Consider the following 17,818-nt stretch of genomic DNA (forward strand, 5'->3'; position numbering starts at 1 on the left):
AGCTGAAGGCTAACAAGGAGGAAAAAAAAAGTTTACTGTTACTGTGTTTCTATACTCCCTTTTTCTATGGTCTGGGCACATCAGTAAGTATTATTTTCTCAGTGGGGGTTACATAAAGTGAAATGGCTTTTGAGGAATCGAGGCATAATCTATTTCAGTGACTAACAGGAATGCCACCTTCTTCTCCAAGGCTAAATAGATCACCTTTCATCTCGCAGCATTTGACTAACTCAGTCTTGGGACACAGGAGCTGAAGTTAAAAATAGTTCTGAATCCTCTAAAGGTTTGTGTCTCAGGAAGATGGAGGTGTGTACTTGAAATTGTTCACTGGGTCATTTCAAGAAGAGCAGAGTTGTTCAGAATTAACAGGATAATATAGCCTAATGCTGCAACAGCACCAGAAAGAGATCAATGCTAATAATTGAAGATTGTTTATATCAGCATGTTTATATCTGAAGACAGAAAATCACAGGAGTAGCCTCACTGTGGCTGGGCACCTATAGCTCTACTTAGAGCACTCCTGGATGGGTTAATTCATGGGCAGCTGCCTTTTCAGTCATATACATCTACCCCTGGTGGAAGTGTAAGATCTCAGAACACCTATGAGGGGAAAAAAAAAAAGGGAAATAAACTTGATCATCAGTGAAAAGATAGGCATTATGAAACAGCCCTCCCCACTTGCTGCCTCTAAGGTCACAGTTGATATGGCTTAAGAGGTCTGTGCACAAAGGGAGTCTGTAGGATTCCTTGTAAGGATAACTCTCTACTTTGGTGAGAAATGAGTTTTAATCATGTGGCACTGTGCAAAAGTGTCTTAGAAAATGGAGGTGTATACCTGAAATTGCTCAGAGTAAAATGAGAGGCTTTCCTTAATTTTTCTTTAGTTGAAAGGGATGCACATGTAAAACTATATAAAATCAGAAAAAGAGAAGTAAAGCAAATGACTCAAGTCAAGGCCTCTTGTAGCTGGATACCTGCTGTTCTACCAGGCTGCTTTTACATCTGCCCATGTGGAAATATCTCTGTAACATTCAGGCATCAGTCCAGTTCTGATTCTGAATCTTCTGGCTTCTCTTCATGTAAGATACAGTATTTAACCTTAATTACATTTTTTATATGTCATTAATAATGTATTGTACTTTACACAGTGATATTTTCTCAGCCTCAAATAGTGTTTGTGTTTGTCAAATCACTTTTCGAAGACCATAACTGAAGTGGAAGGTTGATTGTCTGGCTTTAACTGCGCCAATCTCAGGAGGAAAATCAAGCCGTTGTAAAGAGGTTTTACTTTAATACCAAGAGATGATACAGCCACTTACAGATTTCAAACCACTTGGTTCTAAGTCTGATTCAGCAAAGGCCTTTAAGCATGAAACACACTTTAAACCACAGGGGTCATCAGGTTGACTGCAGCGTGACTGCCGGTCAGCTGCTTGGGTATGTTGCTGAGGCATAGGTTTCAAGCTTAATCCTGACTTACAGAGCATAGTAATATTCTATCTGAGTAGCAATGGCAGAACAGTCCAGAATGGGAACCTTGCTCGTCATCCTTCTGCCATGGCATGAGTAAAGACTGCTCTTCATACTACTATACTGATCCTAAGAGCCCGTAGGCTGAGTGAAGTCTTTTAGAAATTCAGATGAACAAAGTTATATTGCACTCATTGGTTTCTTTGACATAATTGGTGACGAGGAGCCTGGGAGCTAGTGGGGAAACAGAACAGAAAAGAAAATGGAGAACCCTTGTGTTAAACCTGTGATTTTTTCACACACAGAGTTCAGATATCAGGCAGCCTAAGGGAGAAATTGTTTATAAACCCACTCAGTGTAGGAATCTTGGCAGAATTCTTGCAAATCCGTTAGTGTCAGCTATGCACAATGCTTATTAAGACTATGGAAGTGGCTCAAGATTTTACCAAATCCAGGATCCATGTTAAAAATTGACTTGCTGGCATTTAGCGGTCAGTATTGCCAAGGTCAGTGGAAAGAAATTAATGCCTCGTAGCTTCCTCCACCTCAATTGAGTGTCTTGTACTGGATTAAACAGCACATTTGTCAGAAAAATATCAATGTACTTTGAACTCATTGATGCATCGGTGTTGTCAGAGCCATCCATCATTCAAATAGCATCTCCATTTGCAATGAATATTTGACCCAGTCATTTTTGGGAGAGGTATACCTGTAAAACACTTTCAGCTCTCATCTTACAGCATAAATGTGGTTCTTTGGGGGAGACACGTTGTTTGGTTTGGTTTTTGGGTTTTGTTTGTTTTTTCCTCTAAGGAAAATTAAGTTCCACAATGACAAAAATGGGCTGGATACTAGCAGTCCTTTGATAGACTTGAATCCAAAATGTTTAGAGCTGAAAGTGTTATGCAGAAGCAGTCCTGTTGAACTGTGTGCTTGGTGTTTACTGTTGGTGTTGATGTCACCTCCTTTTTCCATCCCCAAGAAGAACCAGTAGAGAATCCGATGGCTGTGGAAGTGAGACCTGCTGCTCTTCCTGGGAAGCAACTGGGGAAAGAGCACGGGCACACTGAGCCTTCGGACCAGGCAAAGGGCCCCTGTGAGGGTCAGTCTGATTCTGGTTTGGAGGCCAAAGTGTGTCATGAAGACAAAGTGCCGAGTGTGGCATCCAGCAGGGAGAGAGTAACTGTTGTGGCAGAAACGCCCCTGAAAGAAACATCCCCTTCCTCGGCCAAGGAAGGTGTGTCCTCCTTGGGTTTGCATGCGTTTGCTGCCGGTGAATCCTTCTCCAGCTTTCTCCAGTGCTTTCCAAGGCTGCTTCATTGGCTGTTCTTTTCATTGATGAGTATGACTGCTCTTGTTATTATGCTTGAAGAGTGCGTAGCAGATAATATGGTTGCATAGGTGCTGTATGACAACATGGTTTCCCACCATTGCGGCTGATTCCTGATTTTTTTACTTTGCCATGATAAATATGCTTTGCAGCTAAGCTGATTCCTCTGTGTAAGCCTTTTTCCCCCATCTTCGATGTGTTTGCCAGTCACATTGCTAATCTATGTATATTTTTTTCTTTTTGGTGCAGAGATTCATCTGCTTTTCTTTAAAAAAGTAGATTTATTGACTTTGGCTATGACATAAAGAGGCTTAAACTGTAGAAATGTTTTAATTTGCAGTGTGCAAGGTTGCTGTGTTTTGGGTTTTTGTTTTTTGGTTGTGTTTTTTGGGGGTGGGGTTTTTTTGGGTTGGTTTTTTTTTTTTTTTTGATGTATTTGCTTCAATGCATCTGGTTTAGCTTCCCTAAAGCTATCGCTTCTTATGTCATATCCTTGCCATTCATTGCAGTCCACCCCTCCTCTCTTCAATCATTGCCAGAACTCTGATTTTTTGTGTGTCCTACCTTATTACAAATGTTTATCCCTGCTAGAGTGCCCTTCTTAGGCAAAACCTCCATCAGTTCCACTGGGACATTTGCCTTCATAGTGAAGTTTAGGACTGGGTGCATAGAGTGAAGTTCTCATCTGGTTGCTGAACAAAATATTTACTGCAATCAAATTTATTTTTTTTTCCAATATGTGAGAACTAGGCTTCAGAATTTTCCTTTTAATGGTATTTCTTTTCAGCCAGTACAGCAAGGTACAAAGACAGATTTTGTGGAGTAGTGAGGTACCCATTCACTACCTGGCTAAGAAATGCTACATTTGAGAGGCTGGTGTTCTGGCTGGTCCAGCTAAAGAATATTAAATGCCTTTGACAGTCAGAATATGTTTCGATGACATTGGTCTTGTTCATTTGCACTACAGTAAGAAGCACAATAGGATACATAAAGTCAGTATCTAGCTGTTTAATTTCTGTGAAACCAGGATGATATCAACTCAGTGGCCATGTTTTTATGCTTCATAGGGTTTGCAAGTAAATCATCACATGCAAAAACATAAAGGAGCAAAATTATTGTAGTTGTAGAGCTCTGGTTTTTCTACCTGCAGAGTTCAGAATGGCAGTTGCTTTTTTGACTAAATGTTAACATATGCGAATATTTGAAAAATGACAAATGCTTTAATACTAATTGTTCTAAAGACTTCTGATTCATTGGAGCAAAAAGATGACTCCATGGACTTTAAATCAGTTATGGGGAGATTCAGAATTGGTCCAATGCTTATTGTAACGAGCTTTAGAAAAAACACATAAAACTATTTTTACGAATTATGGGAGAAAGTTCTGCCACATTCTGCAGTATCTGTCTCCATATTTTCCATTATAAGAAGGTATCATTATTTTCCATGGGATATTAAAAAAGAACATGCTATTAATGATTAACAGAGCATGTATAAAAACCCACTTAACTAGATATTACTCCCTAAAAATATGGTGACATACCATAAGACTAGCTTTTTTACTTTTAAATTAACTTAATTAGGGCCTGATGTACAGTCACTGAAACATGCCAAGTACTCTTTTACAGCTGACGGTGGCTGGTCATTTTGAAGACACACCTTTAAGATCTGGGACTATTATTATCATAGTTCTGTTCCTGATTTACACATACTGGTTTCATGATGGCAGTGAAATTTTTGTCATTTGCTGAAGAGTGAATGTCAAAAGTTGGTATAATTCAAAAAACAGCCTCTTCTGACACAAAACCTTTTGTATGCATTATTTATTTAGTTTAGGTTGCTTGTAGAAGAAAAATGTAAAAAAAGTTATAGAAATGTATAAGTGTGCATGTTTTAAATGTCAGCAACACACAAAGTTACTATTGATTTGATGACTTCTTGCAAACTTTACTAACACAGAACTAACAAACTAGAGAGTCCAGCAAAGCATACCAATGAAGTGAGAATTGCTTGTGATTTTACTGTGATGTACAAACCATGAAGATAAAAAATTCACATGAAATCATCTCATTTCAGTGGTCACAACTCACATTTTCACTATAAAACCTCATATATTGAAAGGAAACTAGGGTTTAACACTTTAAAGCAGATTTCTAGGTGGTTTGCCTTGTTGCATGTTTGCATCTCCCTCCCTCTCCTTACCATCATTCATACCAAGATGTTGTTGTAAGCCACGTGACTGTCTGCCTGTGTAAGTGCTTTAATAATTTTGTTATAAAACCCAAACAAACTACTTCAGGTTTACTTGCAGCCACGAAGATGGATTTCCGTGTCCAGGAGGGTGCACACCTTTTCACAGCAGAACCATTAGACACAAAGCAACAAGAATCTGGGACAGACAGTAAGACTGGTGAGCAACCTAAGCACGATGCCTTAGTTCCACAGCCGGCAAAAACAGAGGCTTTAGATAAAAAGGATTCGCAGAGCAAAGACAAAGAAAAAATGCCTTCATCTCTATCAGAACAGATCTTGGAAACTGATTCACAAAAGAAAGGGGAACTCAGTTTTGCAGAACTTGCTGCCAAACCTCCCGCTTCTCAAGCACAAAAGGACTTGTTGTCTGAACTGCCTAAAGGGAGCAAAACAGAAGAAAGGACTGCAGATGTGCCCTCATCATCCAGCCAGGTCCTATCTATGAAATTTAAAGATGACCTTAAAGATGTCCAAGATTTTGCAATCAGCCACGGTGACAGTTCTCTGTTGCCATCTGAACCCAAGGCAGAAACATCCAAAAGTGAACTTCCTTCAGGCCCATCTCCTGCTGTCCCCCAGGAGCTTCCATTCAAAGACAGTTCCAAAACAAAACAGGAACCCCCTGACCAACTGTTTGCCGAAGATCTTACTAAAGATGAACAGTTGTACAGAGACAGGACGCTAGCTCTGCAAGAATTCTCAGCAGTAACTGTAGATGGCCTGAAAACGCCAAGCACCCAGAAAGTAGCTGCATGGGGGGAGGAAAAGGACATGACCAAGGATGAGAGTGATGAGGAAGAAAGGTATGACTTCTATGATAAAGGGGAGGCTCGAATATTAGATGATGGTAAATTTACCGCAAAACCTGAAGTGAAGACACTTTCCCTAGACAAAGCAGACTTTGAAAAGGATGGTGAAGCTAAGAAGTCACCTGATATCCTCAAAAGAGAAAAAGAAATGGATCAAAGTGGGCTCTCAGCAACAGTAGACAAGAAAAAAGAGGTCCAGCCAAGCACACAGATACCCCCAGCCACATTAAGCCATGAACTCACCCTTGAAAAAACAGTAGAGCACCCTGATACCACTCAGTTATCCAGAGTTACAGAGAAAGCCCCTGACGCACCAAGTTTAACCACTGATAAGACTCATACTCTAGAACCTTCTCAAGAGAAAGATGTTAAAAAGGATACCAAGGAGGATAAGACAAGTGTTTCAGCTCCTCATCAAATGAAAGAAGAGGAGGATCGATCAGGAATGTCGAAGTATTTTGAAACCTCTGCTCTGAAAGAGGAAGCCTTCAAAGCAGATGCTCTGAAACAAGGCAGTGATTACTATGAGCTTAGTGACACTAAAGAGAGCACGTATGAGCCTTATCAGACAGATCGTCTAATACCTGAAGACAAAGAGGAGGAGGAGGAGGAAGAATTACAGGCAGAATTGGATCAGCAGCAAAGTGTACCTGCTCATGAAATAGGGTACAGTACCCTGGCCCAGAGCTTTGCACCAGACAAATCTGAAGAACCAAGCTCCCCAACAGAAAGAATGTTCACTATTGACCCCAAAGTCTATGGGGATAAGAGAGAGCTCCACAGTAAAAATAAAGATGACCTAACTCTGAGCAGGAGCTTGGGACTTGGGGGGAGATCTGCAATTGAACAGAGAAGTATGTCTATAAACCTGCCCATGTCCTGCCTGGATTCAATAGCTCTAGGGTTTAGCTTTGGTCGTGCACATGATCTTTCTCCCCTCGCTTCGGATATTCTGACTAACACTAGTGGAAGTATGGATGAAGGTGATGACTACTTGCCAGCAACCACACCAGCATTGGAGAAGGCCCCCTGCTTCCCCATTGATAGCAGAGAGGAAGATGAGCACATTGAAGAAGAAAAAGCAATGGTAGAAGAAAAAGTCCAGCCTGAGACCTTGACCGAATCACCTTTCCTGGCCAAAGATTATTACAAAAATGGCTCTGTCCTGGCTCCTGACCTGCCTGAAATGTTAGACTTAGCAGGGACAAGATCTAGATTAGCCTCTGTGAGTGCAGATGCTGAGATGGCACAAAAGAAGTCAGTTCCTTCTGATACTGTTGTGGAAGACAGCAGCGCAGCTCTGCCACATGTGACAGATGAAAACCACGTAACTCTAAAAGCGGAAAGCCAGCTAGAGGACTTGGGCTACTGTGTTTTCAATAAGTACACAGTCCCACTCCCTTCTCCGGTTCAGGACAGTGAGAATTTAACCAGTGACACTTGTCCCTTTTATGAAGGCACAGACGAAAAACTGAGACGCGGCCTAGCTCCTGACCTGTCTTTAATAGAAGTGAAGCTGGCAGCAGCTGAAAAATCGAAAGAAGAATTCCTCAGTGAAAAAGACTTAGGTCAGCGTGGCACTGGTGAGTCTGTTCTGGCCAGGGACTTTGAGCAGGAGAAAAAAGAGAAGCTGGATACTGTGCTAGAAAAAGGTGAAGATCAAGTTGACTCTAAAGAGGTCTATTCCATTAAACGTGCAGAGCCTGAGAAGACAAGACCTGAGGCAATCTTAGAAATGAAAGAAGAGAGTGTGGCTGACAAAGTTCATGTAACTGATGATACAATGTATGACAGAATATCAGCATCAGCAGTAGCCATAGAAAGAGGTGCTGTTTCTTTGTTGATGGAGAAGGAGGAGAAGACTCTTAGTGTTGTTCCTGAAATAGCTGAAATAGAAGCTCCAATAAAACCAGATTACAACGCTATAAAGCATGATATGGAAGTGGCTGCAAGGAGAGCTGACCAAGAATATCAGAGTCAATTAGAGTCTAAGATCAGTGAGGTTGTTTCTCTTCCTTCAGGGAAGGACAAAGCCTCTGTTAAAAGAGCAGAGCCTGAAACCAAAGACACTCAACAGAAAGATCAGACTGTCCTGTCCAGAGAAGCGAAGGATGCAGATGTACTTTCCAAGACCGAGCCTAGTTATGTGAAGGACAGCACCAAACTGTCTGAAACAGAAATTAAGGAAAAAGTAACTAAACCTGATCTGGTGCATCAAGAGGCAGTTGATAAAGAGGAATCTTATGAATCTAGTGGAGAGCATGATCAAGCCCAAGAAGGTTTGAATGGAGAATCTTTGAAACCAGAGGATATCAAAGCAGAACCTCCAAAACCACCTGTGTCTGGGGAAGAGATGCCTGCACAGTTACCAGCAAAGGAACCTTCTGAGGAGCTTCTTCCAAAAGCCGAGCCTCTCCAGGAAGAGCCTTCTGAGATTCAGATGGAGAGCATACCACAGCCTGCAGAAGGAACTGAAAAGATTCGTGATACAGCTGTGAAACCTGTGGAAATCCAAGAGCTGCCACCATGTGAAGTGACAGCTGGGGCCACAAAAGGGGAAGAACACGAGGAAGAAGAGGTAGAAGTAGGGCAAGAGGAAAAAGAAGAGGATAAACAGCATCTTGTATCGGAAATGCCCCCAGAAATAGACTTTGGGAAACCTACTGCTGAAGAAATGCTAGCCAAGGGTAGCCCAGAAGCACTACCTGAACTGAAAGGCATCATTGAATCAGTGGTGACAGTGGAGGATGACTTTATCACAGTGGTGCAGACAACAGTTGATGAGGGTGAATCTGCTACTCACAGTGTGCGCTTTGCTGCTACCCAGCAGGAAGACATTGAAACAGGGGACTCCCAGGCTGAAGAGGAGCCGGAGGTTGAGGAAGTGGCCGACATTGAAGTTGAGCCCAAGGAGGGCTCTCCAGAAGCTCCTGCTTCACCCCAGAGAGAAGAGATCTTGCTCACTGACTACAAGACAGAGACGTGTGATGATTACAAAGATGAAACAACAATCGATGACTCCATCATGGACACAGACAGTCTCTGGGCAGATACTCAAGGTGTGCATTATCCTTTCTGTTTTGTCTGTTAAATATTTTTGCTTCCAAATTATAATGATCAAAAAGTAAAATTATTATAGTTGTAATAGTAATCTTCGCATGTTCCAGAAAAATGGTAAAATAGTCTGCCTTTTTTATTAATCCGCCTGCTCTGTCTTCAGTTATTTTTTTCCCTGCTCCACTGTAGTATGGTTAACATTTGTTACTAATCTTTTGTTTGTTGTTATAATTTGCTCTGATCCTACAGATGATGATAGGAGCATCATGACTGAACAGTTAGAGACTGTTCCTAAAGAGGAGAAGGCAGAGAGAGAATTACGAAGATCATCTCTCGATAAGCATAAAAAAGAGAAACCTTTTAAAACTGGGAGAGGCAGGATTTCTACTCCTGAAAGGAAAATAGCTAAAAAGGAACCTAGCACACTCTCCAGAGATGAAGTGAGAAGGAAAAAAGGTTCATTTAACACTACCTATTACTATATATATGTATATAATTTTATTTTATTTTACTGTTTTACAGTACTATACGGTTACTCTGTTGTAGATGATGTGCACCTTAACAGTAGTGTGGTAGTGTACAACTCTATGAAAAGCCATGTGTAAGGCTCACTGCTCCACTGGTCCCATTTCATTCTAGGCATGCCCCCCAGTCCCTGGGTAACACACATGAGGTGCTTCCCCTCTTCCAACTTAGGATTTGTTCACCACAGTAGAAGCGGCGCATTGGGTTGGAGTTGTGGAGCAGTGGGCCTGCCACTTGATGTATTGTCATATGAAACTGTTTGCTGGTTTTTTTCCTGATTGTATGTTTTTTGTGTTTTCTTGTCCATAGCAGTGTATAAGAAAACTGAACTTGCTAAAAAAACTGAAGTTCAGGCCCACTCTCCCTCCAGGAAAATAATTTTAAAACCTGCTATCAAATATACTAGACCAACTCATCTCTCCTGTGTTAAACGGAAGCAGACAGGTGACTGCGTTCTATTCAGTTATGCAATGTGGCTGGCAAACATAGACATTTTTTTTTTAAATCTCATGGCAATAGCAGCTTCTCAATTTTTTATTTTTTTTTACTCCAAGAATATCAGTCTTCACAAATAGTATTGCTTTTTTAGTGTTTTGTATCATTATTATTTTCTTTCATTCCTGGTATTTGTTTTTTTGTTTAATGGAGGCCATGATCATGTATGCTTGTCATTGCTTCGACCTCCAAGTGCTGTGGTTGTAACTTGGCATTGTGCTTATAGTGTGGTGTTGTAGGAATCTCTACTCATCTTTTTTTTTTTTTTTTTCTTTTAATTACGCCTTTTTTTTGTTTGTTTTTCTGGTGGGAAAATGTTGACAGCGTAAACCATGGTATGCATTTCCATTATTTTGCTTTTTTACTCTCATGCATAATAAGAAGTGTTTCAGATTTATATTTCGTTGATTGATGTTAACTGCATTGATGCTTCCCAATCTATCACTGATATTTATGCTGTACAGTCAAAATCCACAGGGGTAATCCAGCCACATGCAACATGAAGCCGAGAGAGAAGAAATCTGGGCTCACGCTACGAATGCATTCCAAGCAAAAATCTTAATATTTGGTAGAGGAATGTGAAAGAACAAAACAAATGATTCCTGTTACATCTTGATAGGTGTATCATTACTTAGGGGACGAAAAAGAACACTTTCAGTGTTTTCATCATATTATTTGTTGTTTACTATGAGTTCAGAGTGGAAAGATGAACATCTTGAATTTCCTGGTGATCTTAAAAGAAGAAAAAAAAATTGCTAAAAGAGGTCAGATTTTCTGTAACATAGCCGCATGCTGCAGTGCGGTTGTTCATGAGTGAAACTAGGGCCATTGAAAGAAGAACCATGCACAGCAATGCAGAGCTACATCAGCTTCTTCTCATGGCTTAAAAATTAAGAGCAGGATTTATTACCCATCCTATAGTTAAACAGTGCAATACCAAAAGTGTTCCTTAAGCACTTGTTCCCATCCAGTTTTGCACCAGTGAGTCACTCCTGTTCTAAATTTAGACCAGTCTCAGTATGGAGGTCTGACTAGTGAAAATACAGTAAAAGGATAGCTATGCAAGAGTAGCTTTATTATTATGCCTCAACTGTGTAACGTGTGTATGGTCTCCTGGTTGTATTTCGTTAGGACAACTGAACTAAATACCCTAAATACCCATCACCTTGCTTCTGTTGGGGAATCTGGCGTTTTTACTTCCTCCTGTCATGAGAACTGGAGCCAGGGAAGGAAAGGCTGATACAGACCCCTCTGTGCTGCAGTGATGACTCCTCCTCAGTTTGCAGTCTCTAGGCTCTCCTAACTTAGCACTCTGGACCAGAACTACCCAAGAGTGAGGAACTTTTTTTAAGGATTTAAACAGCTCTTCTTGCTACTTCTTGCTGTTTGATGAAGCACAGCTTGATCAGCTCAGGAGTTATTCCCCATAATTCAAGTATTCTTTCAAAAGACCCGGTGGGTTCAATAAACAGTGGAAATGGGGGCAAAAAATGCTGGCTTTGTAGTGTTGTCAACTTCATTTACACGTCTACAGCCATGTGGTCAGTGCTGTCTTGCCCTCAGATACTGTATAGCACTAACTCCTCTGAACTCTTCTTGCCCAATAGTATACTGGAGAGGCCCAAGTCACACCGATAGACTTGCAGAAGGAAATCTACCCAGTGCCTTAAATGTCTGCTGCCTGACAACTGCCAAACACCTACAGAAGCAGATATATTAGTCAAAGTGAAAACACAAGTCATGTCCCAGTACATTTAAATCCTGAGATAGAGAGCAACCAAAATAACGGACCCAGATTGATCACCACATTTGCAGTTATGCGGGTTGAACTTCGAGGTTTGGGTTCTAAAGCAGAGTAGCTTGAACTGTGCCACAAAGTGAACAAAAATATCTCTTAGAATGTTTTACCACACTCAGTGTTGCTGGAAAATTCACAGTATCCCTTATTTTATTCTGCCTCACCTTTTAATACTTACTGATGGGACTCAAGAGGAGGCCATGTGAAAGGATATCACACAGCACTGTCCTCTTCAGAGTGTAGGCGGCCATATGTTAACCTAAATATCCCTGAACCTGAACCAGTCATCCAGCTCTTTCCAGGATCTGGAATTTAGAGAGACAGTGTCTCTCTCACCTTTTTGTTTTTACATAAAATACAGCACGATTTCTTGAAGCCAATTTCAATTGTCAGTGTGTCCTATTTGTCAGCTTTAGTGATACCTGGTCAATGGAGCCCCACAGAGTCTCTTGGCAGTGCAGTCTATACAACTTTGAGTGTATTGCAGTCAGTTAAAATCTCGGTGTTGCATTTACTGTGACTTTAATATGAAACATATTTAGTCCTAAGCGTCTACCCCCAAAAAGTTAATATTTGTTCATATTTTCTGTGTAGTGGCCCAGAAAATGACGTCTTTCACCTATTTTCCCCTCAGTACCAGGAAAAAAAAATCCCACATCACTGTGAAGTAAGTACTGGCATATACCGGTAACTCACAGTGCCATTTCCCAACTCATGTTTTGTGAGTGGCTATGAGATGCCGCTGCCATGGTGCCATCAGAGGAGCATTGATGGTGGCAGGCCAGGACAATTACCTAGCAAGAGTCACTATGTGATAGACTTCTGTTCCTCATCTTCAGTTCTGGGGTCACCCCCTGAGGTAAAACAGGTTCATTGTGTATTTAAACTGGCAGCAGAGCCTGTCGAGATCTTTTGTTCCGATGGAGAAGTTGTGATGTGTTCAGGTAAGTCAGCACAAGCAGCACAGCTGTTCTTTCGCCTCATAGTGGCAGCTGGTTAGGGTTCAATACCAAGAGAAGGAGGAAAGAAGCTATTTGTTATTATTTAGAAGAGATGTAAACCAGACCAAAACCAGCAGTAACAGATGCAGTAAAGTGTGATACAAGAGGGCTGTGCTGTACTGATACCTGTTACAAATTCAGAAGAATTGAAGTTTGCAGTTATATATTCTTATCCTCCTCCCAAGTTTTCTCTCCTTCAATTTAAAAAAAAATAAAATAAATTAAAAAAAAAAAAGCAGCAATGGAATTATATTGAGGGCAGATCCAGAGTGAGAAGTGTGGCAGAAGACCAGGGATCTCCTCACTACACCTGGGAACTGCACAGGAAAACAAGGAAATTAATCGGTTCTGTCCTGTTTGATGTGTTAGGGTTGGTTTTACAGTTGCAAGACAGTTCGGTATACAGCAAAAGGTTATCATCTGGGACCACTGTCCTGCTTCTGCATTTACTAAGGGCATTGGGGCACAGATGCCAAAAGGTTTCACATCTAGTTTTTGTGTAGCAAATCACTTCCTGAACAACATTGTTGGGGTGAAACTAAGAACCTGCTTTCTGAGAAGCTACTCCCTTCCAAAACTTTTCGTAAGGTTGGAATCTAAGTCAGACTGAAAAATCTTACCTCAGATAAATGAAATACTGAATTAATATATTTGATGTCCAAAATATAATTTGAATTGCTAAAGTCTGAGGGCTTAGTTGACCTACGGCACATGGACCTTGATGACACAACTAGGAAGATAATTCAACAGCAAATCTCTCTCTGTTAGGAATGTTGGCTAATATTTTGGGAAGTGGTGATTTCAGAGGTCTCTCTTAAAATTTTCATTTGTGGTTTACTTGAAGGGGCCTGATTTTTAGAGGACAGTCCTGAAAATTGGGATGCTCAGGTGTCTGAGGACTGACCTTTAGAACTAGACCCTTGTATAGGTGTCAACTATTTCTTGAACTTTTTACTTTAGCTTCTAGACTTCTAGGAACATGAATACTAAATTTCATTCTGTTTAAACTGCATAGAATACCATTTTACCTCAAGCATGATGAACGTAGGACGTTTTTAAGGCAGGTACATTTCTGCATACAGTTTGCTGAGAGTAATTCACAAAGTAATTGCTTTGTATAGTAATTCCAAGGCATTTAATTGTTTTCACAAGTGTACTAAGTGGAAATGCTTATTATTTTTGTTTTTAACTATCAAGTATTTTTTTGGGTTTCTCAGCAGCAGGTGGTGAAACGAACCAGGCTCCTGCTGTATTTAAACAAGCAAAGGAAAAACTTTCAGTGAGTAAAATCATCTTATTCATCTTCATAATCTCCTTTTGTCCTTATTTCTGATCTTTTTGTGTTAATTCAGTAAGTTATTGTGTGTTCCATTTAAAATTTGTGTTTCATTTAGAATTTTCCCATGTTCATTATTCATTTAAAAGGGTAATTAAAACCACCTTTCCTGAATAACCTCTGAATTACCGTTCTGGGTAGCAAATGATGACAGTTTGCAGATCCATAGGGGGCAGAGAGACTTCAAACTGCAGGAGCTGGATGTTGTTCAGCGTTTTGAGCCAGGTCATCCTCAGGGATAAACTGTGGACTCTGGCCCCTTCTGCAGCACCCTACTCATACTGCCACCTAGCTCAATTGCTCTGCAGGCAGAAACCCTCCCCCAGGACTTCCTATAAATTTCCTAATATATTCCATGGCTCACATGTTTCATCTGTCTGACCACATCATCAATTCTTTGGGAAACAACAAATTCTGTCTCATGAAGTGCTGCATGTTATTAATGAATCGTAAGAAATTGTTGATGATTATAGCAGCATAACTCATTGGAGGCTTTGGAGGAGCTGTGAAATGGAGATGTGAATTCAGCCATGTATTCTGGGATTTCATGTGTTTTTTCAGGTCTGACACATTTCAGTTCATAACTGGGAAACTTCTAGAGCTTTTTCAATAGTACAGCAAGAAGTATCTGGACAGGTTTCTGGTCTGAGTCAGCAGTATGGTTTATTACTGTCTTTTCGTGGGAGGTGATCAACACTTACACAAAGGAAGTCACTACTAGCCCATTTTCAGTGTCACCTGTGTTCGTGGAGTGCTCTAAGTACAAGCACTGCAAAATAATTCTCTGAAATTATATGCTTTCTATACACTCTTCTCATTCCTGTCATTTACATTATGCCAAAGATCACGAGTCTGTTCTCTGCTTACTTTCTCTCCCTGTTGCCCCACTTCTCTGATTGCCACACTCCCACATCTTGTGGACATTTTCTCTTCCATGCTTTGGCTTCACCTCTGACTTTATGAAGACCTCTCCCTTTTTATTGTGCTTCTTTCTGATTTTCAACTTTTATGTCCTTCAAATGCAGCCTTTTCCTCACTACTGGTAATGTTGGATAATCAAGCCTCATCAGTTTTGTTATCCATCTTCAAACTACTGTTTACATGCTGCTTTGCAGACAAGTTCAGGAAAGGCTAAGCAGTTCCATCTGCTGGAAGGAGCTGTGTACCTGCGGTGGAAAGATGCTGAGAACATCAGTCATGTGTTAGGAACTCCTCTGAAATAAAGTGAGGTTCCTGCATCCCAACTTCAGCTATCCCTGAGTTTTAGGGTTAGGTAGATCTTTGTCCTGTGGACAGCTGGCACTTCCAACAACATGAATTATAACAGAGGTCAAAAGTAAAGTATTGCTAACAGAGAATAAGAATAGTTTCCTGGGTTAAAGCACAGGCAAGGACTGAGGCATTTGCTTTCTTTGCTTGCTCTGCCAGCCTTGAGCATGCTGCTGAAACCTGGTTGGGCCAGATTCTGCTGCTGTTACTGATGCTAAAAAGTGCCTTGCTCCTTAAGTAACACTGAGGGGATCTAGACTGTGGTAGCCTCTGAGCAGTGCATTAAGTCAAGGTCACACCTTTTCCCCAGCAGTTCCATTGAAAGATCTCAGTCTCGTTCATCTGTAGCATACTCATGAGATGCACACATTCATGGAGGATGCTGTATGCAATATGAGTGAAAAGGATAAGGTCTCTACATTGTTCCTAGAATCTTAATCTGTAAGAGTCTTCCAATCTTGTTAGGGCAAACATTTTGCATGATACGCAAGTTGAAAAAAGCAAGAAACACTGAATGAACATTTGGGGCTTAAACCGTGTGTGCTTAGTTACACCTCAAGTTCAGAAAACCATGTGAAAGGTATTTTCAGGATGTCTGCCTCTTGGAACCACGCAACATAGATACCCTGCTTCCACCACATCTTAGCATCAATAAACACCTTAGTGCATTTGTAAATATGGACCAAAGTTTCACAAGGGGATGAGACCCATAAATTGAACTATGAAAAATCGAATTCTGGAGAAGCCTTTGATGTGACAGAAACACCTATCGTTCAGTTTCTGTTTAGTTATTCACTGATTTTACTCTGTGTATTCACAGTGAAATGAGTATTGAAAGAAAGAGATGTAAATATGTTGCAAAAAATATATTCTAGGAATATATTCTTGCTAGTAAACCACTTCCATCCTTTTAACTGATTTATTGTCTTGCTCAATAGAACTATGCTATATGGATGATGATATCCAATAGAAGTCTTCTCAGCTCTGATGTAGGCCTGGAATTGTTTGTTACAGAATTCTTCAACTGTTAATCATGTTGATGATGTCATGGATGACATTCAGCATACCAGCCTTAGTTTTCTGTAGGCTGCGTATATAGCCTAAGCCAGATGCCTGTCAGTAGAGAGTTGACAACCCATTCATTTCTGATTTTCTAACAAAGACAATTTAAGGAGTAACTCAGACACCTTTTCTGAACATCAAGAGAGTCTAGGTGACCTAGATCAACTGCCAGATTTTTCATGGCTAAAGGTCTGTACCAAACCCCATAATTACAGGGCCCATTGGGATCGGTCCTATGGGTAACTTCATGCTTGTATGAATACAGGGAGAATCAGGACTACATTGCCAAGATAATTGCCTTGCAATTGTTCTTTGTAGTATCATTTATACAAATGGGAGGGAAAAAAAAGTATTGCTTAAGCAAGTGGCCCTATTCTCTTTGAAGGAATTTCTTTTTTACAAAGCAGTTAGGTGCTCCTAAGTGTCAACAACAAATTTTCAATCTGTCCTATTGATGTTTAATTGTTTCTTCAATGGGATATTACCATTTTTCAGAATCAGACAAGCATCTGATGACAGTGACATACCATGTCAGCCTTTGAACCAGAGATGGGTTTCCTCATCCCAGGACTCTTACGTTGTCACTCTACAGAGTGACACCAAATGCACAGATTACAGTGTTTGGGGTGCATTAGGGATTTTGTGTGTACACGGTGGCACAAGAAGCAATGCTGTCATCCTATCATTGTGGGAATACTGGTGTGACTTTTCTTTTATGATTTCCACTGTTTAATTCTTGACAGTAGCCTGGAGGGATTATGTTTCAAATGCACAGCTTAGTTTTAAAGGACTAGGATCTCTTGGTGCTCCTGTAGTTTTTCACTTGCTTCTAATGCAGCCAGTCAGGAGTTGTACCAGTTTAATGCCATAGATGGCACCAGTTTTGTTGTATTAACACAGGACAAAAATACCATCTGCAGAAAACAGCACTTTCTAGAATCAGTAACTCTATCCAGATCCCGATAGTTTCAAACAACACAGAACTGAAACTTTGATATATGTCAAAACTGCATAGACACCTTTACCAGACACAGGAAAAGTATTAATTCATAGCTTGGCTTTTTTTTTTGGTCCATGTTGCATGTGTTTTCCTTTTGTCCAGCTTCATGTTGTTTTCTTTTGTTTGTTTTCTCATGACTAGACTGCCTCTTTGTCAAAGATTCCTGCCTCAAAGTCTAGAGCAAAGTCATTGCTTCCTCCAAGACCCAGCTCAGCTTGCTCATTAACTACTAAAAGGGCCACTTTTCTCGATACAGACAGTTATTATGTACGGCCCTCCTCAGCAGGCCCAAGAGACTGCTTGCCCTACTCAAAATCAGATGCTAAGGTAAGGTAGCAGAATTGGTAGAGACAGCTTGGAGATGTGTAGGTGAATTCCATGGGTCACATTCTCTCCCCACTGAATTTGAGTAATT

The 17,818-nt window shown here is 40.6% G+C and overlaps 1 protein-coding gene across 46 annotated transcripts in view; it reads left to right on the top strand.

Annotated features, from left to right (window-relative positions):
• Window positions 1-17,818, top strand: part of MAP2 (microtubule associated protein 2) — a 225,915-nt gene that overhangs the window by 184,765 nt on the left and 23,332 nt on the right. For 22 of the 46 annotated variants that reach the window (XM_071811218.1, XM_071811220.1, XM_071811216.1 and 19 more), the window contains 5 exons: window positions 5,098-8,919; window positions 9,167-9,373; window positions 9,752-9,886; window positions 13,954-14,015; window positions 17,545-17,730. In XM_071811218.1, the coding sequence (XP_071667319.1) occupies window positions 5,098-8,919; window positions 9,167-9,373; window positions 9,752-9,886; window positions 13,954-14,015; window positions 17,545-17,730 (4,412 nt within the window). The remainder of the gene's footprint in view (window positions 1-5,097; window positions 8,920-9,166; window positions 9,374-9,751; window positions 9,887-13,953; window positions 14,016-17,544; window positions 17,731-17,818) is intronic. The other 24 variants (XM_065841595.2, XM_065841608.2, XM_065841618.2 and 21 more) reach the window with 13 other exon arrangements.

Source organism: Patagioenas fasciata, chromosome 7 (assembly GCF_037038585.1).
Source record: "Patagioenas fasciata isolate bPatFas1 chromosome 7, bPatFas1.hap1, whole genome shotgun sequence".
In the NCBI taxonomy this organism is placed as follows: Eukaryota; Metazoa; Chordata; class Aves; order Columbiformes; family Columbidae; genus Patagioenas; species Patagioenas fasciata.